Here is a 25974-nt window from a genome sequence, read left to right on the forward strand (position 1 = left end):
ACTTTCAACTCCCAAGGTGTTTGGGAGCAGACGTACGACTGTATAGTGAAGACCATCAAGCCTATCAAGAAAGAAGGATCAGACAGGATTGCTCAACAGCACAACTTATTTAGGACAAGAAAATGGACTTTTCTACACAACAGATCATTATCAAAAGAGACAGTGGTGATCATTAGCATAGGGTGTTAGACAAACCTTGTGGAGAACATAGGTTTTTCAATAGCTATTAGCAAAAATAGAACATCCATGTTCAGAGGCAGTAAAGTTATTTCGTCTGGTACAGCAGAGCTCTTTTATGGTTGTAATTCATTAGTTGCTATCTCAATGAAAAGTCTACTTGTCTACCCTCAGACGTTTTTGTAATCCGTGCAAAATGTTTTTCAAAAAAAGAAAGAAAATTGATACAAAGTTTGTAGGTATCTTTGCGTACTGTTTACGTATGTTTCTATCTTGCAGAAACAAAGAACAAACACACACACACACACACACACCTGAAAATGGTTACTTCTATGCTGAAAATGGAAGTTGAGGCATGGGCAGTAAATCCCCTTTTTCAAAATAAAAAGAACACACAAACACCATATTTAATTTCATGACAGCTATGTGCAATTTTATTATTTTCTGTTTTGCAAGCAAAACTTCAGTGTAACTATGTCAGCACCCACAACTGATCTGAAACATGTGTCGAACCCTCCCCACAGACACATGGCTTTGAAGTGCAGCATGTTGGAATGAAGACGTTGGTAGCAGCTGCAGCATAATGGCAGGAATAATAATTAGTATTACCACCTGGGCAAAAGTGCATTTTACAAAACGTGTTAAGAAAGCAAGCCTTTCTCAATGGGCTTGCTGGAAGCCCCCTTGGTCCAAATCTTACAAGTGTTGTGAACTCAGTAAGTGGCCCTTAGGCAAGCCACTCTTCCTCAGCCTTTTCCCACCTGCAACAGTCAAGATAAAATAGCTGGCCTGTATTACAGGGTTGTTGCATACAAAGCAATGTGTACAAAACTCTACATGTGCTCCTTATCCATATAAGACATGCACAGCCCCTTTAGCAGCAATGGGGGGAGGACCTTAAAAGCATGCTTGGTTTTGATCAGTTTATCTGTGGGTCAGAGAAACTTAAACCCTCTGCTAGTAAGCAGAATATATACTCTGCATCCACAGTGAAGTTTAAAGCAACAGTTAGAGGACATTACCCCTACAGTAAGAGCTTGAGGGCACAGCCCTGTTCCAAAGAGGTGATGTCTGGGAACCCATGCACACAAATATTGCTTATGTCTGTTACCTCCAAGAAAAGGGAGAAGAGACTCCACGCAAAGTTGCAATCTATCACCTTCTAAGACTATTGGGGGGCTGTTTGTTTATTTAATAAGTTCATAGAGAATACATAAGGCTACAGACATAAGAGATTCTCCCATATGCCCATGGCCTTGTACGGTACTCAGGAAACGTACAGATGTTCAGGCACACTAAAGAGGTCTGAGGCTCCAGAACTCCATGGCCATGTAGAGCTTCTAAGCTGTATTAAGACAGTTTAATACACGCATTGGAAAGGGAGAATTTTGGTAGGTAAGGCTTCTTATAACTGCAGTACCTTGTTTGGAGAAGTTGTATCTAAATCCCTTTAATGCATTAGGCACAGGAGCCCTGCTTCACACTCAGTCTGACAAATAGCCTCATAGGAGAGTGTACCAAGCCTGTACTCCAGAGCTTTCCAAACTTTCCATGTTGGTGACACACTTTTTAGACATGCATCATTTCGCAATGCAGTAATTCAGTTTTGCATCATTTCATAACACAGTAATTCAGTTTTACTAGCAAACCGGAGGTTAAACTAACCCCTTTCCAGCCCTGGGAGGAGCATGGGGAGCGTTTGCACAACACATCTACACACTGCAGCTGACACACTAACGTGTCCCGACACACAGTTTGGAAAGCTCTGCCATAATCCTGTGCACACTTACTTGCAGTGTAAGAAACTCACATAGATAAGCTAATTGCCAAATGGCACCTTAAATGGAGATTATGGTCACCACAACAGAATGTCTGGGCACCTTTTCTAGCAATGAAATTTTTTATTATTATCATTTAGGTTTGCCATATTTTGAAGAGCAAAAAAGGGGACACTGTGATAACTCTCATTTTAAATACCACTACTATATGTAGGCTATAGAAGCTGTGATATATTGCGGAGGGGGGCAGGAGAAGAGAAGAGGAAAGCAAGTCTTCACCCACCAGTCATGTCTATGTCTCATCCTGAAAGTTCAAAACAGCTGTAATGAGCAGGAACTGCTCCCCAATAGGATGTAATAATAATAATTATAATTATAATAATAGTCATTTGAGAGAGCTTTCCCATACCCAGCTTGAACCCATGACTTGGGACAAGGGGGCCTGACGCCATGAGGAGAAAAGGGAGGGGAAATTCTTCCCCTTCTTCATCCCCTCCTCGTGGCGTGGGCGGGGGGGAGAAGTCAGGCGTTTTGGGTAATAGGAAGCACGAGAGAGAAGTTTTAAAGGACTCCAAGCAGAGGCTGAGAAAGGAAGGGGGCGGGATAAGAAAGCGAAACTGAGAGACGCTTAAACGAAAGACGCCCCCCCCCAACCAACCGTTTCTGTCAAACAAATAGGGTTAGGTGGGTGAGTGGGGAGGCACTTACTTGAGTTCCATTTACCACGACCCCTGACATCTCTGCCCCAAAAATGTGCTGCCTCTCTCTCCCCACACGCCCCACTCAAGGGAGAGGCAAGCCTCCTGAGGGGACTTTTCGCTTCTCCTAAGGTGGCCGCCCCTGGTGAGCTGAGGGGAAGGAGCGCGACGGGCGGGGGAGGGGGGAGGAAAGAAAAAAAGGCGCGAAGAAGAGCTCCTCAGCTTTCCCCAGCTGCGCCTGCAATTAAATGCCCTCGGAGGAAGCCCAGCTGTCGTCAGCTGATCCCCAGGCGGAAGAGCCCGTGTTGACTGACGCCGCGCGCGATTCCGGGTTCCTCACGTGAGCGAGGCGAGGGGCCTCGTCGACCGTCGGGGGCCGAGGTGGGATGCAACTTCTCCTCCCAGCATGAGCTTACCTGGGAGCAAAGAAGCCCCTCCCAAATACTGCCTTTCCCCCCCCCAAACTTGGGTCCCCAGATGTTGTTGATAATTTTTATAATATTTCATTAAGTTTTCATTTTGCAATATTTAAATACATCCTTCCTGCATTTTTCATGTTTTTTGGCTCATATGAGCTAATCGGCTTCCTTCCCTCCCTCCTTAAAGCTAAAGGACCCCTGACAGTTAAGTCCAGTCATGAACGACTCTGGGGTTGCGGCGCTCATCTCGTTTTACTGGCCGAGGGAGCCGACGTTTGTCCGCAGAGTTTTTCCAGGTCATGTGGCCAGCATGACTAAGCCGCTTCTGGAAAACCAGAGCAGTGCACCAAAACGCTGTTTACCTTCCCGCTGGAGCTGTACCTATTTATCTACTTGCACTTTGACATGCTTTCGAACTGCTAGGTGGGCAGGAGCTGGAACAACGGGAGCTCACCCCGTCGTGGGGATTCGAACCACCTACATTCTGATTGGCAAGCCTTAGGCTCAGTGGTTTAGACCACAGCGCCACCCGCGTCCCTGCCACCTTATGGTTGCATTAATTATTGTGGTTGCTGCAGTCACACCTCTTCCTGATTACTTTTATATCATTCCAATTAACCAAATTTTATTCATTTTTCAGTTACAATCCAATAATTGTCTCACTATAACAATACCAAATTATAATGCAATTACTAATACCAATCATACAAATACCGAATTATAGAATTCAGGTCCACACACACCCCGCGTGCTATTTTTGATAGTTTGGTGATTTTCTTTATTTCTGCATTCCAAAATCTTACTAATTTCAATTACATTCTGGTCAAAATAATAATCCCTTATTCAACAACTGCAATATTAATAACTTCCATTCGTGCTTGACACATTAAATGATTTATAGAACTACAAGTGAGGCACTCAAACTATATCCTTGTTCTTCCTGTGTGTGGCAATTATTCTGTCCATGGTATTTCTTCCTGTCCTTGTAAAATGTTATGTCTATCTTTTCCCGGTTGTTGTTGTTCTCCATCAGATGTTGTTGGGCTACAATGCCCATCATCCTGACCACTGGTCCTGGTAGCTAGGGATGATGGGAGAGCCAGTGTGGTGTAGTGGTTAAGGGCAGTAGACTCGTAATCTGGTGAACCGGGTTTGCGTCTCCGCTCCTCCACATGCAGCTGCTGGGTGACCTTGGGATAGTCACACTTCTTTGAAGTCTCTCAGCCTCACTCACCTCACAGAGTGTTTGTTGTGGGGGAGGAAGGGAAAGGAGATTCTTAGCCGCTTTGAGACTCCTTCGGGTAGTGATAAAGCGGGATATCAAATCCAAACTCTTCTTGTAGTCGAGCAACAGCCGGGGGACCCATGTTTGAGAAACATTTTGGAGTCTAGCCCAGTCCCCCCAAAAAACTTGGGTCTCCAGCTGTGGTTGAGCTGCAACTCCCATGATCTCTAGAGAGCAGGACTCAGTGGTCAGGGATGATGAGAGTTGTAGTCCAAACACAGCTGGAGTCCCAAGTTTGGGAAACAGTAGTCTAGCCCTTGCAGCTGCTTCCATTGACACATTGCTTGCTGTTAGGACACAGGAATAGGTTAAGCCTGAGAGACATGGTCTTGCATCACTGAGTAGGGATTTGAACCCAGGTCCCACTGGCCCAAGTCTAACACACTTCCATACTGTCACATTATCCTCCTGAAACCAAAAGGGGTTGTAGCCAGAGTACCAGCTGGAGCTTGGAAAAGCACTGAAAAAAAGTTGGGGCTGGGAGAGATACTCCTGCCTGAACTCCTGGAGATCCACTGCCAGCCAGTGTAAACAGAACTGAGCTAGAGGGACCGATGGATCTGACTCAGAATAAGTCAGCTTACTACGCTCCTACGGTTACAGAGACAAAAGTAAGGACAGATTGTCTCCAGTCACAGAACAAGCACTACTATAAATGCACCTGCAAGGGAGGAATAGCCTGGATTCAAGCTGGAGTGGAAGATAGGAGTGCCTGGCGTGCTCTGGTCCATGGGGTCACGAAGAGTCGGACACGACTAAACGACTAAACAACAACAAAGCTGGGTTTAAATGCCTCTTAATAACTTGCCTCTAAACTACAACACCATCAACCTAATTTCCTTTTCATGATCCTCCATACATTCGCCTCTTCTTGTGTGTGTAGTCCAGGCATGGGGAACCTGTGGTCCTCCAGTTCTTGGACTATAGCTCTCAAAATCCTTGGCCATTGGCGATGCTGATGGGAACTGGAATCCAAGAACCCCTGGAGGGCCACAGGTTCCCCATGCCTGGATTAGCCTATGGTATTGTAAGCTTGCGACCAGGTCTGTGCTTTTTATTTTAGTTGTGCTGTGCCTAGCTATTAACATCATTTTAATATTCAATTCAATGGTGCTTATGCAGAACTTTCTAGTGGCTTGTGTGCCACAGATCATCCTGTCACTCAGCCAACCAGATAAGCAGATAGCTCAGTCGGTAGAGCATGAGACTCTTCAGGTCAGGACTGTAGGTTCAAGCCTCATGTTGGGCAAAAGATTCCTGCATTGCAGGGGGTTGGACTAGATGACCCTCGTGGTCCCTTCCAACTCTACACTTCTATAGTTCTATGTTTCAACCTTAATGGCACCCAAAATTCACCAGCTGCAGTGCAGATTTAACCTTGCCTCATGGAATAGTTACTTCTGGTCTGACAGCATTTTGTTATTGTATGTTATTAATACCGAGTCACCAGATTGTGGTGTGATAAAATTGTTAATCCACCCCATGCACTTGTGTGCAGGACCAGCCTGTCCATTGGACAAAGTAGACATTTCACAAGGGGTTTAGGAAGGTGGGGGGTGAGAGAGAGGTGGAGGTGGAGGGAGAGTGGAAACTATTTGCATTTATCATGGATAGCATGCTGTCTAGCCACCCCAGCTAACACAGAGACATACATATAAGAAACTATGATATGGAGCGTTTACATGGATGCAGACCTCTGCCTAGGCCGCAGGCACACTCAGATCTGGTCCTGTGTTTAAGTTTATTCTTGAGTGCTAATGCTATGCCGATCCTTAGAGAGACAAGCAGATAAGGGGATATCTTAAACTGGATCAACTTCTATTGGTGATGTGACATAGTACATGTCATCACCTTATCTAATGTGTGTCCTGCAACATATTCTCAGTTTTGAATGGGTTTTACATTTCCTTCCTTATCTTGGGCAAAGCCCCAATACCTTAATATATAAGGTGGTTGCTGTTTCCTTTTCTACTATTCTTCATTGTTCTTACATAGCTGTCAGGCATAGTAGCACATTCCAATATAAAAATGTGTGATCTCTTGCCTCCCAGAGCTGAGCACGTGCCTGGAAGCAAAAGATCCTTTGGAAGGCATTCTCTTAATAGTGTCCTATCTAGAGTTCTGAAAAAGTGTGACAGCCACAAAGGTAAGTATATATGTTCATATTACAAAAGTCGGCATGCATTCTGCAAGTATATACACATGCCCCTGGCTGCTGCAGGGAATTGCTTGTCCATTTCCCTCACAAAAAAGGCTGGAACTTGGGGAAAGAGCTGTTGCTCCAGCAATGAAGTAGCTCAGACTGGGGACTTACAATGAAGCTGGAGGATCTGCTCCTTCCTAGCACTTGGGCAGACCCTGATCCATGAGCTACCACCTCATCCTGAGCCTCAGATGCAGCTAGCCAGGCACCTGGGGGCAGCGCTGAAGCTCCCATCTGGATCACCATCTCCTCTGCTCCTATGACCCTGAAGAAGATGGGAAGGGGCGGGTCAGAGATCCAGCCAGGGGAAGCCATGCAGCAGGTGTGGTGACCTCTAGTCTTTGGCTGGGATATCCAGAGCCAACAGCGCTTCAGAATCATTGGCATTGTGGAGATCTGCTGGAGGCTCCTCCTCCTCCTCCTCCAAGGTCTGAGTAGGCTTGAACCTTGAAGAACTGCTCCCAAAGGCCAACCACCATCTATCTTCAATTTGGCTTGCACTGTGCTTGAGTGCTTTTGCATTCTGCCAGGAGGTAAAGCAATCTAGTTGTCCAATATTTATTTATTTTCTGCATTTATTGGATGCCCAATAGCTCTTTGAGCATCATACAAGAAAACAGCGAAACAACATAAAATCATAAAAGCCCAACAAGATACAATAAAAAGCAGCTTTACACAATTATAAATAGGAGCTAAAAACATAACAAGCAGCAAAATACATTTTAAAAATACCAGTGAGTAAAAGCACTTAAAAAAACAACAAAAAGCAGGAGCAAATAATTTAAAACAGAAAATTTAAAAATTAAAAACATCAGATTTGAACGTGGTAGGATCCAGTGAAGCTGAATACCAGAAGATTCAGGACACCAGTTTACAAAACACACACACACACAAAAACACAACCCAACCCACCCAAAAATGATTGCTGGGGAGCACAAGTGGGAAGTGTGTTGTTGGGTTCAGGCCTTGCTTTCAAGCTTCCCATCTCATTGGCCTTTAGTCAAATCGAGCGGGGTCCATCTTATATTCTTAACAACAACAAAAATTGTTGGAAATACATTCAATTAGGTACCAGGCAGGCCCCTCTGGGTAAGCAATACTATACCATTTTACAGTCATGTCCTCCATTTTGAAAGCGTGACATGCAACCAAATTTAGATTCCCTCACCCCCACCTCAATAAACAGGACATTTTGGACTATATATGTGTACCAAATGTCAGGTTTCTAGCTCATGAAGAAATATCCTGATATTTGATACCACCTTCAGTAAGTCAACCAGCCCATTCAAATTCCCCAAATACAGTGGAACCTTGGGTTGCGAATGTGATCCTTGCGGGAGGCACGTTCGCAACCCGCAGCATTCGCAACCCACAGCGCTGTGTCTGCGCATGTGCAGGTCGCAATTTGGTGCTTCTGCGCATGCGCAAAGCGCAATTTAGCGTTTCTGCGCATGTGCAAGTGCCAAAACCCGGAAATAACCCGTTCCGGTACTTCTGGGTTCGGCGCAGTGCGCAACCCGAAAAAACATAACCTGAAGGGTTTGTAACTGTACATACAGAATGACTGTTACAGTTACAACTATTGATGGCTTGGGTGCTCTTAATAAACTAAGTATGTTACTTAAACAAACCAATGGAAACTTGCAGATTGTTTTTTAAAGGCATGATGGGTTTTCACTCACTCATTGAAATATAGAAAGAATATGTACCTGTAAAATTGAGCAGGTTACCTGAAAACGACTTGACAATACAGCGTATGGAAAGATCTCAGACTCTGATCTTTCATTTTTTTAAAAATACCTTGCCCTTTGAGACAGAAAGTTATGAAGCAGCATATGAAAATAGCCTTCTGAGTGATTTATATGAAATGGCAGAAAGGCAAAAAGAGCAAAATCCAGAACCACTGAAGCCAGGCAAGACTACGGTGGTCTTCATGTTCCTCAAATAAAGCAGAGAAGGCTTTCTATGAGCTCCTTTAACAAATTCCTGCCCAATAGTAACAGACGGTATTTCCTCATCTTCTATCATATTCACACTTACATGAGAGGAAGCCCTCTCGAACACAGTGTGACTTCCATATGATATGATTGCAGTACTAGAGGGTTTTTTTGGGGGGGTAGTTTCTTCCCAGAGGGACGCGGGTGGCGCTGTGGGTTAAACCACAGAGCCTAGGGCTTGCCAATCAAAAGGTTGGCGGTTTGAATCCCCGCGACGGGGTGAGCTCCCGTTGCTCAGTCCCTGCTCCTGCCAACCTAGCAGTTCGAAAGCACATCAAAGTGCAAGTAGATAAATAGGTACCACTCCAGTGGGAAGGTAAACGGCATTTCCGTGCGCTGCTCTGGTTCGCCAGAAGTGGCTTAGTCATGCTGGCCACATGACCCGGAAGCTGTACGCCGGCTCCCTCGGCCAATAAAGCGAGATGAGCACCGCAACCCCAGAGTCGGTCACGACTGGATCTCATGGTCAGGGGTCCCTTTCCCTTTCCCTTACTTTCTTCCCTTCTTGTTACCCTATCACAGATGGCACACATAGAAAGAGGTACTCACTTCTTCAAATGCATTTGTCTTTTCCTGTCCTCCCTATGGTGCATTAACCTCTTCTCTATTTATATTGGCTTTCTTTTATTGTTTCCTCTTTGTCTATATATCTATATGCCTATGAGGTAGTGCATTTGACTGAGGTCATTCTGTCTGCAACATCCATCACCTCAATGGTCACCAGGGTTGATTTGATTGACTTGGTTAGCTAGGCAAGTGTTACCTTCCTCCCTCATGCTCTGTGGAAGAAGGAAACCATCCCAGAAAACAGGAATTTATTGCTTTTCACTTAAGGGTTTGAGACACTGGACATCAGGCATCAGAGGATCCAACCCCCCACAGTAGGTTGCCAGGAATGGATAAAACAAGGAAAGTTCTTACCAATGCTTTTTATTCAATATTCACAGAGAGAGGCTTAGAAATCCAGCCTCTTGGAGTAATGGTGTTGCTTCAAGTGAAACCCCACCCCCTCCGTCTCTCCCACTTCCTCATGAGTCATTGCTATGGGTGCTGGAAAGGGCCTTTTGCCTTTGAGCTCTTTGCTCTCCTAGTTTCAATGCTCACCGGGTTGGGGGGGGGTCTGGAATGCTTTCTAAAGACACTTAGTCTCTCAGCTGTGTCTCTCCTGGTGGTGCTTCTTCCTTCTCCTCCTCCTTTCCCATTATTTCCCAGTTTTTCCCCTCATCTGCCTCTGAGCTGTGACCTCCTTCAAACCCCTGTTGTAATTCTGAACGGTCTCCTTCTTTTCTGGAAGGGTCAGGCCGGGGAGGCAGTCTCCACCATTCCTCCTCTGCCCAGTCCCTGACACTGAAGAACATTCACCCCACATAGGTGAATGTTTCTAGCCCCCTCCCTAGAAACAATGGTGACATCACTGATGACTTCATAAGGAGCCTACTCTTATACTAAGGTCAGACCCACTGCCTACCCCATAAAGTCCCAGACAATGCTATTACCCAAGATCCTCTGACTGGAAATATCAGGCCTTGAACCCGGGGTTTTCTGAATGTGCAGCATGTGTTTTACCACTGAGCACAGCACTTTTCCATCTGCTGTCATAGTATGGGCTTAGACAGCAAGAATACGGTATGTGATGTTGCCATTCTAAGACTTTTTTTGTAACCAAGAAGTTGAACTGTTAGACCGTTAGACCACCATCATGATGACCCCGGTTAATTCTGAACCCTGTTCCCTATTGCAATGCACTTTGCAACAACGTTAACGTTTTCCCGATTCTGTTAGTTTTTATTGAAATAGTCTATGGGTAAAGTGTTCTAATTTATAAGAAACGTAATACAAGTAAATATAAGTGTTTAACAGGCCTTGCTCATTGCTTGGCTTTTTTGAAGACCAGTTTTGAAAATGTGTTCAGAGGAGATGGACGCCACATTGTAGTTATCTTTTACATACTTCTGTCCACGTTCTCCAGGTATGCATAATTTTGCAAACCTCTCACTACGCATGTCTCACTTCACCTGTGTTTATTCTGGGACTGAATCCCTGTTCTTAATAATGCTTCACTCATTGCTGTCATGGAGATATATCTCATTTGTCTTCTCCTGCCCTTTGCAACTGGTGCTTTCTGCCACACTCTCAGAAGGCGAAATTAAATGGTTTCTGGTAATGAAACGGTTTCTGAGTAACAGGCAAAGATCAAGTAACTGAGGAAGTGACTCTGGGGGCCAAGGGAGCGTTTTTTGTTAGACCAGGAAGCTGTTATCGCTTGTTACAATCCCTCTAGTGTCGGTTAACTTATGTATCTGAAATAGCTAACCAATTACAGCTGGCGAATAGTGCAGTGTGGTGGAGGAAAGCTGATTCATTTGCAGTCACCATAAAAGTGTGGTCAACATCTTTGCTGTGCAACATCAGGGCACACCTCTGAGAGAAAGCCAGACTTTGAGAGGGTTCTACCATGGAAGGGCCTGAGCTTCTTGCCAGCAGATAATCAGTTAACAACACCCACTACTTCTCTTGTCAAAACTGCTTCCTGACAGTGCTATCAAATTTCAGAACTATACTAGCAATCATGATGGATTACTATTAGGTAGCCAGTGATTTTTTTCTCACCTTCGAAATCCAAAGAACTTCACTTTTCTTTTCATATCTAACTTCACCACTGTAGATACATATAAATAGAAACTGTAAAAAAAAAATTGGAATGGGTAAGAAACAAAGAGGTTAAAAAGCAAACACACTTTTACAGCACATCCTAAACCATGTCGAACTCAGAAGTAAATCTTATTGAATTCAAGGGGGCTTAGTTCTAGGTAAGTGGGGTTAGGATTGTAGGCTTGGTGGTTTCTGTTACACTATAAAAGAAAGGATGGAGAGCATCTGGTCCTCCAGATGCTGAAATGTAGCTCTCAGCATCCCCAGCCAGATGGCCAATGGTCAGGCACAGTTGATGGGAATTGTAGTCCAACAACAACTGAGGGCCACAGTTCCCTCTCCCTGTTTTATACTTCTGTTGCTTGTGCTAGCTTGATCATCCTGCTGCCTCATTAAGTGAGTGCCAGGGGCACTATTTCATGTTTCATTGAGGAGGAGACTATCGACAAGGCTCAAAAGCTTACTCTTGAATGTATTAAAGCCTAATTTACAACACCAGCCGTGTGTTTTAACCCTATGTTGTTACTTTGCAATGTCATATAATAAGCAAAGTCACTGATGCTCCTGTGAGTGTTTCGGGGGTTTTTTTCAATCACCCTTCACAATTGATGGGTATTTTGTACTTTGGTCTTCAAATATGCAATGCCTAATGAGAAGCAGCAGCTTTCAGTGCCATGGCTGCCATGGATCCCTAGGAACTTGTCAAAGGTAGAAGTCTGGAGGCATGCTGAGAAGCAAGCAGGCAGAGAACTCAGTCTTCAGCTCAGACTAATGAGCCAGGCTAGAAGCAGTTTTATAGGACAAGGTGACATCCTTTTGGCCCCTTTTTAGCATATGATCTCTGCTGGTAGCTGCAATACCACCCATCAGCAGCAATAGTGTAGTAGAAAGTAGGCCCTCCCTTCTCTGCCAAGCTACCACGATGGTGTAAAACGTACAAGGGTCCTACTGTGAGAGAGTCCCCAGGGCCTTACAGAATTGTAGCACTATGTGAGAGCTAAGGATTTTTAACAAGAAATCCCTAATCCACTTACAAGGCTGCATTTTCCCCCAAATGTCTTTATGTTACAGTTAAACCAGCATAAAACCCATTAAAAATTATAGTGTCAATCAGGGATCAAGACCAGTGACCCTCCAAAAGTTGTTGGACTCCAACTCCCATCAGCCTAAGCCAGCATGGTGGATGATGGGAGCTGGAGTCCATCAATATGGAAGGCCAGAGGTTCCCAATCCCTGCTGTAGATGTACTTAAAAGAAAACAATCGTAGTTGCACAATATTTGAAAGGGTTTGGAATCCAGCAGAGCAAGTGGTCTCTTTACATATCCCCTGCCCCACACCAAAGAGATGACTGTCTGGAGGAGTAAGCCAGTTCAACATAGAGTGCATCCTTTCCTTGGTCCCTGTCACACAAAGGTGGGAATCCTTTGGCTCTCCAAATGTTCCTGAACTACAACTCCAATTAGTCCCAGCAAGCATGGCCAACGGCCAGGGATTATGGGACTTATAGTTCAGCAAAGGTTCCTCACACCTACTGTAGTGCAAGGGAGCTGTACATGGAAAGCTGAATTGGGGGCATACCATGCAGGAAAAAGGTCAAAAATAAAAAAGGAAACTCAGAAAACTCTCAGATTTTAGAAATTCGATTTTGTGTTCAATATTACAAGTAAACATTGGCACCTTATGAACCCTTATCCTGAAACTGTAAAAAAAAAAAAAGCAAAGAAAGGAAAAAGCTGTATCTGCAGGGAAATGGTTATTGGTGTTTCTCTTTTTTCTGCCTTAGTGCAGAAAATGTTCCCTTTTTTCCCCTTAATGTCTTCTGCTTCACTTCTTCCCAAACTTTATCCCCTGTGGTTTTGCTAAAAAAAATTATCTACAAATGAGAGATCACAAACAAATGGGTCCCTACATATAAAATGGTACTTCCCCCACTTAATGATTGGTTTATTATTGTAATTCTGCTTCATTTAAAATACACGAAGGAGTTGTGTTGTACTGCTTCTAAAGGACCTTCCCTGGGAATTTTCAACATATTCTTCACTTCCAGATCATTCTGTCATTGGCTTTATCTGCAGCGGCACAAAATGAGGCTGCAGGTATTACTTGGGCCACACAAGGACTTAGCTCACTAGATTGGCTCCGAAACCTCCTTCCACTCCTGGTCAAGGCCAGACTCAGAGCCCATGTTATGCTGGGCAAAGGAACCAATCCAAATGGGGTGATCACCAGGAGGAGCTAGCAGGGTGCAAACACCAACAAACAGGTTAAAGGCTTGATACCTTAGGAATGGGCTGCAAGTGAAGAATGCATGTGAGAACCAACATTTAATTTACTCCACGGCAAGACACAGATGGGCTGGACGGTTCAGGGAACAGACCAAGAAGCAGGAGTTGGGGGCGTATCAGCAGAGGGGTTAGGAGAGGAGCAGGTCACTCTGTTGGCACCATGAAGATTTTTTTTAAGTGTAAGAGCAGGGATAGGCAACCTAAGGCCCATGGGCCACAAGCAGCCCACAGGGATCATTTAACTGGCCCACGAGCCGCCCCTGAACCAAGCCGCCCACTTGGCGAGTTCCCACACGCTGTGCTAAACCGGTGCAGCGCGGCGCGGGGACTCGCTTCCGCAGTGCCAGCAATTGCATCTGCGCATGCTCAGACGCCGAAAATCGCAGCCGTGCGTGATCACACGTGAACGTGATCCGGCCCACGGAGGGATCTCTGCTGGAGTGAACAGGCCCAGACGAAGTAAATCTTCCCAACCTCTGGGTTAGAATGACACATAACTTGTAGTAAAAATCAAGTCACAAACGATCCCTGTTCTTTCAGATTCGATTGGAAGCTGGAGTGGAAAACCACTTCAAGTTTAGACCAATACTAAGATGTCAACAGTGTGTGACTTGTTGTATTTTTGTATTGCTAGTACTGTATAGATGGGCAGCCTGAGAGAGCACAGCTGGCCTTGAAGCAGGAAGTGGTGTGCTATTGGCTCTCCTGGATCACCTGACTCCCAAGCAAAGAAGGAATCTGGCTGGCTGTTGTGTCTGTTTCCTAGCTTGAAATTAATAAGGAGTAGGTAATGGGCATATGGCCAGATAGCTGTCCCACTATGGTTTTTAATCACAATCACAATAATAAATTCATACTAAATGCAGCATAAAGGATAAAACTTGACAGTTTCCTGACAGATGCAATACATGATGCAGACTCCATTTTAAAAACCTGAGCAGGAGCTTGATAGCAAGAGCACAAGTTGAGTTAACATTCCAAAAAAAAAGAAGAAAAGAAGAAGCGAATAAACGTTTGGTCTAAAAACCTGGTGCTTTATTATGTCTCTAAAAGAAATAGCTTTACATTTTCACATGATGAATAAAAGCTTTTAATTTAGACACTCAATCAGCTTATGTAAAGTGGTATAGATTAAGATGAAAATCATTTGTAAATGTATTTGTCAGTGTTTCAAACTACCACCCTTTTCCTAGAAGAAATATTAATCAGAGAGAGCAACCCTGGTTCCCCCTATTGCTTGCAAAAACTACATAAAGCTATTTCTCATTCTAAGAAAGGACTTGTTCAATGCATTGAGGATTTATACATTTTTCTACTTATTCAAATCCATTTACACGAAATAGCAATGGCAGCCAACCTTAAGTTTACATTTACAAATCTTTAGTCATCTGTCATGTAAGGAGAATAGCTATCTCAAGATAGTACATCAGATCTCCTGAAAATTTTCCTTTTCAAAATGAGAGAGGAAGAGGTTTTATCATTTTAAGTCCTCGAAGGAACTAGAAAATTAAAAGTAATACTGTACATGAATTAAAGCTCTCGAATGGCCAAGATACAATAGCAGCCTTCTCTGAAGGTGTATATCTCTGCATAAGTAACATCTCTGACCTAGCTTGTTCCATTCAGACACTGAAAGTAGCAGAGTGGTCTCTATGCCACATGTAATTTGATAATTAAGTAATTCCTCACAGAGAGACAATGCAGAAGTGCCCACTGAGGAGTCTCACCATTGTATCTCTGTATGAGCCAGAATGCTGACTCATGCAGAAACTTAGAGGGTGTGGCGTTCCATTTAGGGTAGATAAATTAATAGTGGTGCAGGCATAAGAGTAAAGCTGCCATCAGTTTTAATTCAGAAAAAAAGATGTCTCAGCTATCAGATATTTGGGAAGCACTGCTCTGAAAGCTGCTTCCCATGTTAATTGCTCATCGTAGGTGAATTGAGAAACGTTGGCTGTAAAAATGGCCCCAACAACTACACAGCACACCTAAAGAAGGGGGGAGTTAATAAGCAACATGCATTGCCCCCCTCAAAGCAAAACACTGAGATTTTAGCCTTTGGCTGCCTTAATCTATTTGGCATTGGGTGAGGAATGACTGAAACCTGGCACTGCAGACAGCCACCTGTATGAAATACAATGGGCAGAGTTAATCCACTGCCTAGTGGGCAGCTGCATCCATGAGAACATTTACACTGTGCATCTGGTGTCATTGAAAGCTGCTTTGGAGGCTTAACCGCCCTTCTCTCTCCACATGATTTAAAGTTACAAAGCATGCATGTATACTCAGGATCTCATGTATATCTTATCTGTGTTATGTACTCCAGTATGTACAAAAAATGAGAAGTGCCTTCCAGCATCAGAGCAACATTGATCTCGTCTAGCATTCTTGAAAGAATCCCAGGAACCAGATAGGAGACCACAGCCTAACATCTGCACAGCTGTTTCTGCTGCTGTCTGGTAAGTTTCGATGGAAAAGGGAAGTGAATGGGATGGGATGGTTTTGGCAACAGCAGAGAGAGATGTCACCAGATAATAGCACCAGATTATCCCATTTTGTATCAAAACCTCGTTTCAAGGCAGGGGACTGGACAAGCTTCAAAACGAGCCTTAGAGAACAGAATAAAGTTGTGTTCCAAGCCCCCACCCTTAATAAGTCAGCATTGCACATACAGTTTAAAGAGAAATCTATTGTTTGTGTAGGACATCTCTCGCTTACTAGTGAAAACTCTCCCCCACTTTCCTTACACTAAGATTATTTACCACACCTTGATCCAAATATAGTTATAGCCAGATAAAGTATAATTATGGGCCAGAGAACATTGCTCCAGTGACCACGCAGTGCCAGTTGGTTATCCCTGCTGAATAATAAAAGCAACATGCTCATCAGCTATAGTCTTATCTTTCATGTTAATGAAAATTGCTTTCAGACATTCTTCCAACAACTCAGGTTAAAAGCAATCCTGCCATCTTGTCATCATTTACAGATTTATCTTTCTTATTTCCCACTAATGGAGTTGCAAAGGCTCACTTGCTTATATGCTTCAGTTGCTTCTTCTCACCTCACTGCCGTCCACAAGCTGTTTCACAATATTCACTCTGTTTCAGTCTGAAGTTTTTGGAAGCGATCCCTTTTTATTTGTTTTTACTTAACGAGATTTATATCCTGCTTAGTCAAAAAAATCAACAGAATTTAAAAAGAAGTAGGCATAATAAAATTCAGAGTCAAAGACCAATATACACAGTAAGATTAAATGCGTTTAGATGTGTAAATCAAAGGGGTTTGTGACTTTGACATGCATAGGAAGTACACAATCTCATTTTAATTATTTATAATAATCTTGATGTGTGTCAAAGAGTGAGCCAGCAGTAAATCACACTGTTCAAGGTTGGAGTTAACTATTAGCAAAAACACAATCTTCACAGACTTGGCTGAGTATTAAGCCTAATGAGCACAGCAGCTCATCTCTGGTGGGTTTTATCCCATGAATCAGTTGCCGAGACTGAAAATCCCCTCCTCTCCCGGACTTTTTCCAAGCAATCAGAGACTGTGCCTGCATGCAGCCTGCTGATGCTCTGCCCATTTCATCCCTCTTCTGGTTCTGGGAGATAAGGAGGGAGGAGAGCTTGTCACAGCAGGAGGGGAAGACACCTGTGACTCTTCACCAGCCTGATTCATCTCTGCGTCTTGGCCTCCCTCATCTCCTGCTTCAGCTTCTGCCTCTGATTCTCAACTTCTCTCTCGCACAGACTCTCCCTGCTCACAAAGTCCTGTTAACTCTTCAGCTTCTGACATCTTCTCTTCCCAGTCTTCCCCCTCTTCACACTCATCATTGTTCCACCACTACTCCCTGGGCTCTCAGCCTTCTTCCTTTGGTGGTTCCCCAACTGGGTCCTCTCCTCCCACCATTCCTCTATGCCAAACCAGTCCATGGCAATGTGGTGTGTAGAACCTGTGTCTGTGTTGGCCAGAGTTCAGGGATGGAGAACCTCAGGCCTGGGCCCCAAATGTGACTATGTATCTCTGTCTGACACTTGGGACATCCCCAGCCCATGCTCCTCACCATCTCTGACTTGTACCCTCCTTGAGTGTTTTTGCCTGGTTCAAACCTGTTCAGATAATGCCTCTGGCTCCCCTCAGCCTAAAAAAGTTCCCTACCCCTGATACAGGTCATTTTGAGGCATCTTTACATGTGGTGTGAAAATGGGAAGCTCTGCCAGGAAACCAGGATGACCTTGTAAAATAGGTTAATATTATTGTTCTCATATGGACGCGGGTGGCGCTGTGGGTTAAACCACAGAGCCTCTTGGGCTTGCCGATCAGAAGGTTGGCGGTTCGAATCCCCACAATGGGGTGAGCTCCTGTTGCTCGTTCCCTGCTCCTGCCAACCTAGCAGTTCGAAAGCACGTCAAAGTGCAAGTAGACAAATAGGTACCGCTCCAGCAGGAAGGTAAACAGTGTTTCCATGAGCTGCTCTGGTTCGCCAGAAGCGGCTTAGCCATGCTGGCCACATGACCCGGAAGCTATACGCCAGCTCCCTCGGCCAATAAAGCAAGATGAGCACCGCAACCCCAGAGTCAGCCACGACTAGACCTAATGGTCAGGGGTCCCTTTACCTATTGTTCTCATATGAGGTCTACTCCATGCATGGCACACAGGCAAGATCTGAACTGAGGATTTGCAGGTTAACAGCTCAAATATTTTGTACTAGCCTTATTGCATTCTTGGTTTTATTTTTCTATATTGCCCTTTCTATAGGAGCCCAGAGCGGTGAACAAGGAGAAAAGTGCAATCCCATGCATCTCATTTGTGCCAGAACCAGAATACATCTCTGCTTGAGGGCTTCCCAAGAGGCCGCTGGTGAACAGGATGCTGAACTAGGTGGGCTTTTTTGCTCTGATCCAGCAACGTTACAGGGGTAAGAACCCCGCCCCCCCACACACACAAAAAGCAACAATGTAATGAACGGTTTAGGGACATGGGTGGTGCTGCGGGTTAAACGACTGTGCCGCTTGGGCTTGCCAATCAAATGGTTGGCGGGTGAACTCCTGTTGTTTGGTCCCAGCTCCTGCCAACCTAGCAGTTCGAAAGCATGCAGTGCAAGTAGATAAATAGGTACCGCTCTGGCAGGAAGGCAAACAGCGGTTCCGTGTACTGCTCTGGTTTCCCCAGAAGCACCTTAGTCATGCTGGCCACATGGCCCGGGAAAAAATGAGCCCTCAAATCATTGCCTTTGTCATTGTCATTGCCTTTGAAATGGTGTGCATGTGCCGTATCTTGTGATCGATTATGCAGGATGGGGCTTACCTCCCCCCCCAAAAAAATATTTTATTGAAGTTGGCACCCCAGTGAGGGACAAAGGCCTGGCGTGGTGCCCACAGTACTCCTTTTCTACTTGCAGGTAGGGCTGCCGGAGATGGCTCTGAAGCGGGAGGCTATTCCAAAACACACCCTGCGCCTTTCGTCTAAAGCGCTACAGTGCATTCTAGCAACGCCTTATTCTGCCCATTTCCATTTCTGAAGCTGCAGCCTCCCAGCCATTGCAGAAACGCAACCCGGCGGAATTTAGGGCCTGGGAAAGGCGTCCCTAAGAAACCCCACCCTTGGCGGAAGTGTCGCCAACTGCTGCGGCGGCTGCGCCTCTCGGCTCCCCCTCCCCTTTCCGGACCAGCTTAGCCTGCCTTTCGCTTTCACGGTTGTCCCTTTGCGCCGCGCGGAGAGAAGGCTGGGGCGGTGTTGGGGTGGGGTGGGGCGGGGGGGTGTCCTGGTGCCTACTCAATCCCTTCCCATTCGTTTGCAAACCCTCCCAGCCACATTTTTATTTTTATTTTTATTTAATGCAACACCAACATCTCCAAAAAAATCAGAACTGAATGTCCACGAAAGCATATACATTCTCCTGGTTCACTTTGGAGAGCAGTGTTTGGAAACAGACGCGCGGTAGGAAGGTGCAGGTAACGTCAGATCGGTGCCTAGGAGTGGGGGATGGCGGGGCAACGGACCGCGCGGCAGCGGCAGGATCTTAAGGGACGATTTGTTGCTGGGGCCTCGCTTGTGTTTTGCAGAGCAAGGGATGTGGCTCCGGCGCTCCGGCTGTTCACTCAGTTAGTTGCGGTGGGGTGCCTGCGCTGGGAATCCAGGTGGCGGGGTGGGAGAGGAGTCGCTGGCCCTCTTCAGACTCCCGAAAAGCTCCTTATGCAAGGTCTTCTATTTAGCAAGATTCAGATCTTTTTTATTTTACGTTATTAAAATGTGACTGGCCAACTGATCTCCCTCTTGGATCTCTGCAGATCTGCCTGAAGCGGAGGGACGAGGGAAGCGGGCGTCAGAGGGGAAATAAACAGATGCGCGTAAAGTGAAACGCTGCTCAGCATTGAGGGGGAAACGCTGAACTGGTTTGCAAACACATAATGCAGCAACCGTGGGCAAGTAGAGATGTTTGTCCCTTGCACGTCAGACGATATACCTTTTTTCACCCTCTTCTTTCTTCCCCGTTTATAAAGCACCTAAATAAATAAAGCGGATGTGTTTTAACTACGATTTATAAAAGAGTCCTTTGTATATTTCCCCCCTGGTAGGTCAAGAGGTTGAGGCGAAAGTAGGAACCTACCTTTTGCAGAACAATATATGTACCCTGTGAGCAACAAACGCCTACCTTGGTTCTTGTTTCCTTTTTTTTTTTTTTTTAATGGGGAAGCAATGCATCTGGGACAAAGATTAGTGTATCTTTCATTAACCTAATAGTAACTTGGCTCAGAAGTCTCCTTTTTGTCAGATCTACCTAATCAAGCCAGAATCTCATTCTCTCTCCGAGACAAAATTAGCAAAAACTTTACCTTTGACTTTATTGACAGGTAGCCAGTCCTCTCCCCTTCCCGCTCCCCACTTCTCTTCCCCTAGCCAGGCTATTCAATTTAGAGGATTAAAAGAAAGTCACTCCACTAACAGCATTTGGTCCATTGCTAACCCATATGTCAGCCTCGGTGCTTTAAATAATTATATTTGCATGCAGGGAGTGATTCATAAATATGTCAGGCCCGTGAAATATAGGCAAGCATTTCAAACTTTCTATTTAAAAAACATGAATTATGGCCGCGAAAAATGTGTTCCCATTTAAGGGTGATACGAAGTATTTGGTGTCTAGTACGGAGGCCCATCCATCATACAGACAATAAAGAGAGTTTTTGCCTGACGCTGGAAATTTATGGTTGCCCTTCTCTGCCCTAATAATTCAAGCATTGTGTCAGCCCGTGACAGCCCTTGCAGAAAAACAGCAACCCCTGTTATCAATCAAAAAGCCCTTTTACATTTTTAGCAAAACTCTGATCATCCAGACACCCTTTTAATGTATATATTACATCATTATAGATCATTCCGCACTCTCCTTCCATTCCACCCCCCCTTACTGCAACTCAACAAAATGATCCATCATTCCTGGGACAGTCCTGATGAACGCGGATGTAAATTATTCTGCACGTCACTAAAGTACAGTCCCAAGTGACAAATGTACTTTAGGTGGAATTAATTTTTAGGGTGCACGATGAAAGCACACGGGATCTGGGGTTTGAGGAGGGAGAGGAGCAGGTAGATGTATCATCTTGGAGGAGGACTGCAAAACTGGATAAATTCCCCAGTCTAAATTATTTTCGAAAGATCAAGGAGCTGTTTTGGACCCTCACACGCGCGCAATAATTTTTATGTGTGCGTATGTGTATGCATATGTGTAACAGCTCCCTGAGTAATATGCCTCATTTAGCATTTTAACCTTGGAAACAACTTTTCTCCAAGGGGAAGTATCTTGTCGGGCTCTCGAGTTTCAAACATCGGGGAGAACTGCGGAGTTTCCATAGCAAACATATTCATAAGGCCAGGGCACGCAGCTCAGGGCGCAGTTCTTCTGATCCCATCCTGCGGTCCTGACTGGGAACGGGGCAAGGAGCGCGTCACCCTGCGGAGCCCGCGTTCATGTCCGCGGGGCTTGCGCCGGAGAGCTTCCCGCTAGATTGTGCGCCTTATGTGGATCTGCAAGATCATCTCCCTTGCGTGCGGCATAATCGTAGGACATGCTCCTCTCTCTGTAACCAAATATGCGTTTAGCCGTCTTTTGCCTCACTCTGCCCTTAGGCTTGGAGCGGAAAATACACAGTGCTCCTTTGGAGAGATGTGCGCCATTAGCTCAAACGCTCCCTGAAACCGATAAGTCTTGCCTTGCCTTCCCTGGCTTCAACTCTCTGGGCAGAAAATCTTCATTTGTGTGGCTGAGAGCAGGCGTTGGGCATGCTTTAATTACAAATCAGCATTCCCGACGAATATTTGTGGTGCGAACGTTAAACGCCACTTGGGTTAGCAAACTGAGAGGCGTCACATACAGCTCTGAACTCACTTTCCTCCTGCTGCCAATAAGGTGCCTACTTTTTTTTTAGGTAGCAACCCAAGATCTCCCCAAAATGACGTTCTGCGCCTAAAGGAACAGGGTGCTGTTGGGGTGGGAGACGCACAGCCGGGTCCGATTAGTGAAAGGTTTCCAAAACATTGGCGGATAAATCCCGCGCTCAGGCCACCAAAGAAAAGGGACGGATATTAGCTGAATAAGCAGCTCGTCGAGAGGGTTTTAAACAGAAAAGTTTCATTTTGTTAAGCGGAGCTACTAAGGGGCTTTCGGATTCCACCCCACCCCCACCCCCACCTCGCGGGAAACAAAGCGAAAGGAGATTAAGCAAACCACCTTGGAACAGATTTCGACAAGAACGAAGAACGCGCCCTTGAAAGAGGGGAACCAAAGACGTGGTTCTCAGTTGCTCGGTTCAAAAGACCACAGCCGAGGATGCAATTTACCTTGCACACTGATTACTATCTAGCTGATAGGTCTCTAAAAAAATATTTAAAAGGGGGGGGGGGAATCGTGCAATGTTATCCTGTAGGTCTTTGCGTCTACGTGCATTTTAAATGCCCCTGTAAACCTTTACACTTTTTTTTTTTTTTTTTGGTCCCTCAGAGAAACTAGTTTGCATATCTAGCACGACGGCTGTCCACATGATTTCGCGATCAACGCGCGCCGCTTTAAAAACCAGAAAAGCAAAAGAAAGAGGCGGCGGCGGCGGCGGCGGCGCAGGAGTGATCCAGCTCTCTTTTGAACGCACAGCCAGGCTGCGGTGGCTCCGTGTGTGTCTGCCTGCGCGTCCCCCCCCCGCCCCCGTTCGGTGGGGAGTTTCTTCCTCTTACTGTAGTACTGTATTGCATTCTTCCCGGATCTCAGATATGCTGAAGTTTTATCCCCCCCCCTCCCCACCCTACTCCCGCCACCATGCCAATATATTTATGCATTTCCACATGTACTGAGTATAGAACATTTGTGAAAGTCACAGCAACGCGGGCATATTTGATGGTCGATAGAGAAGAAGCGAGACATAAGCATAATAAACGCCGTTAAGCACAAGCAGGTAGGGAATGTTTGTTACATCTGGCTACTCCAGTGAGACCAGCCGCCTTTCCCCCTCTCCCTCTCGGTTTAAAAAGGTCTAGGAAATAAGAGAGATGCAGAGGCCCGGTTTGATACTGGTCTACAGTGATTCGAGCTTTTACTCAAAGACTGCCTACAAAATCTGACACTTAAGTGTCAAGATAGGAGAGAGCAAGATTGGAGGCAGGGTTTGCACTGTAATCGAAGGGTTTGCACTGTCTTTTCCCGAAGGGTGGAAAAACCAGAAGTCAGTCCGGGTTGGGCTGGGGTACATATCTTATTTTGTTTTTTGGGTGGTGGTGATCCTGGCCAGGTTTTGCAGCTCACCAGCCTGACCTGTCAAGCGGATTATTTTAGAAGGAGATTAATAGGGGAGGCGGGCCGCAATAATAATCGTTTTGTTTGATGTGACAACTTTGATAGGCGTTGATTTACTTACAAACTGATAGGGTTTTAATTGAGCGCCTCCATCCAGCTTGAGATGAAAGGAAAACCGCATTGAAAAGCTGCCCGATTGCCCTCCAGCCTCAATACTGATTAGCCATCTCGACAGTGAATAGTTCAAGGCATTTTCAAACTTTTCCACCACCTCCTCCTCCTCTCCTCTCCGCCCCACTCTCTCTCTCCTTCTCCTCCTCAAATATCTGCCAGCCCACTCCCTCCGCCCCCCTTCTTCTTCAGTGAAAATAAATCATTTCCATTGTGTGCAAATAAAATCGACTTGACATCTTTGCCAATAGCTGGTAGGTAAACGAAAGTGTGGACTGGCACTTGCTAATTAATCCCTTCACTCTTCTCCCCCCCCCCCCAGTAAAAGAATAGCAGCTCCCCCCTTCCCTTTTGTCGAAGGTTTAGCTGCTGCCCCCAACTCTTAAACTGGGGGGGGGGGAGGGAGAGAACAAAAAGCATCCCGCGAAAAAACACACACCCCAAAACGCCCCCACTCCAACAGCGACCGAAAGAAACATTAACTTTGAGCAAGACTGTTCAAGTAATAATTGCCAAACACCAAACGGGCTATCTGAGTTTTTGTCAGCGTTTTTTGCCAGTGTTTCGGTGGTGGTGTTGGGAACTGGCACTCTAGGATTCTTTTTTTATTTTTATTTTTATTAATTTTGAAAGCCGTCTCGCAGCCCGTCTTGGATGCGATCCTGTGAGGTGGAGCAGAATTTAAGGAAAGAATTTAAGGATCTGAGATTGACCCTTCTGGAGCTTATTCTTTGATTTTTTATTTATTTATTTATTTACGCAATATTATTTTTAAAAAAACAACAGCAGCAGCAGCAGCAACAACAACAAACTGGCTTTTGCAGACCGGGGTGGGGTTTGAAATCGCACATCAAAGGCTCTCTGCCCTTCTGAAGTTATTAATTGTCCTCGTGGAGCTGAGAATCGTCCTCCCTACAAATCCAAGGCAGCCTACCGATATTCATTCTCTCTCTCTCTCTCTCTCTCTCTCTCTTTCTCACACACACACACACACACACACACGTGTCAATACGCCGCTTGTTTTACACATGTCCGGAGAATCACCTTTGATTCCCCCGGTTTAGAACTGTAACAAGGCCCCTTTTCCCGACCCCCACCTCCACTCCCAGCTCCCGAGGGGGAGGAGAGAGGGGAGGAAAAAAACCCTTTCCCACATCTAACTCTACCTTAAGACAATTAATCTTTTAGTCTTTTCACCCTGGGAGGCCGGACAAATAACAACGAGAAAACAGATAGAAGTCTCTCCGGTTTTGTAAGGAAAACAGCTGTTCCAAGCACTTTAATGCAAATGAACACACATGAAGAAGCGGTTGGACGGGGCTTTCTGCTTCCCTTTCTTCCCTTCCTTTCTCAATTTTACTGCTCTCCATCCATTTATCAATTGGTCTCGACAACAAAAGAAAGGACAGGGCGTGTGAGGGCTGGGGGCACCCCCTAGGACTCATTTTCAAGGCATTTCCACGCGATCCACAAATGGAAATATCCACGGAGGGTGGGTGTCCTTGGGAGCAAGTGATGGACTCTTGCCCTGACTCCTTACGCTTTTCTAGATCATGTTGTATTATATCTGCCTATCCTTTTCAAAGGCATCTACCGTAAGTTCCCCCTCCCTGCAGCACTTTACGTCTCCCAAGAGATCAGACTACTGATTTCAATACCTTATACAGTGGACAATGAGTACGAAGAAGGTCGTTCTGGAATATTTTACTCCCGGACACACCTAGAGGGGGAAATACTCGTGTTGTTGTTGTTATTGTTGTTTTCTTTTTAAACCTGGGGAGGCGGGGATCCTGAGCGCAATTCCCTGGGAATTCCTGCGCAAGCCACATTGAAAGCATGCTCCCAGTAGGAACTCCCTGTGCCCCAAAGGAGCCTGAGATCTTAGGAACACTTATTTGGAAGTCAAGTCAGTTGAACAAAGTCGGCTTACTTCCAAGTATACGCGGATAGCCCTAGATTCCATAGTGGTCCTTGCCCAGAATCCTATAGGTGGTCTTTGGTAAGCCACTCACACTCCCATCTGAAATTTTTGGAATAGTAGTAAGTCAGTGCTGTTGTAGCGGTAGTTGAGACAAGGCATATGAAGAGCTTGAGCAACAATAAGATATGCACTGTATTATTGTTGTTATTATTATTATTTCAATTTTCAAAAGGAAAACACAAGACTGGCAAGTCTGAACAGAAATCAGAAAGGGGGAACATTCCTGGGTGAAGGCGCTGGATCCCTGATGCCTCCCCCAAAATATTCCAAGCTTGCTTTCTTGGCTGCCCGCCCGCCCTGGCAAGTGAGCCAAGGGAAGGGCGCCTTTCCGGCCTCGGCCTCTGGATCTAAGGAGGATTCCAGCTCAGAAATTGGCCGCGACCCCTGAAAGCCCTCCTGCCTTGTTCTTCCCTTGTCAAACGTGTTTTATATCTCCCACTGACCTTTTTTCCCTATCGTTGCAATGTGCGCAAGGCCACCCGGACAGATCCGGAAACAAAAGGGGACACATTTCTCTTTCGATCTTTTTATTTGGGGCCTGTGGAGAT

General features: G+C 45.4%; 1 protein-coding gene and 1 long non-coding RNA gene across 3 annotated transcripts in view; one reads left to right on the forward strand and one right to left on the reverse strand.

Annotated features, from left to right (window-relative positions):
* Positions 1-2917, reverse strand: part of LRMDA (leucine rich melanocyte differentiation associated) — a 755532-nt gene extending 752615 nt beyond the window's left edge. The window contains 1 exon segment of the mRNA XM_081007691.1: positions 2664-2917. Within this exon segment, the coding sequence (XP_080863817.1) occupies positions 2664-2693 (30 nt within the window). The 5' untranslated portion in view covers positions 2694-2917.
* A 6545-nt stretch (positions 2918-9462) lies between these two features.
* LOC308478253 lies at positions 9463-20030 on the forward strand. Of its 2 annotated transcripts, none has more exons than XR_013986974.1 (4): positions 9463-10183; positions 15823-15955; positions 18255-18414; positions 18898-20030. It is a non-coding gene; the product is annotated as an uncharacterized lncRNA (long non-coding RNA). The 2 variants fall into 2 exon arrangements; XR_013986975.1 differs by having other exon boundaries at positions 9472-10183; positions 18255-18377.
* Positions 20031-25974: the final 5944 nt, after the last annotated feature.

This window comes from Podarcis pityusensis (assembly GCF_964106645.2).
Source record: "Podarcis pityusensis genome assembly, chromosome: 5".
NCBI lineage: Eukaryota > Metazoa > Chordata > Lepidosauria > Squamata > Lacertidae > Podarcis > Podarcis pityusensis.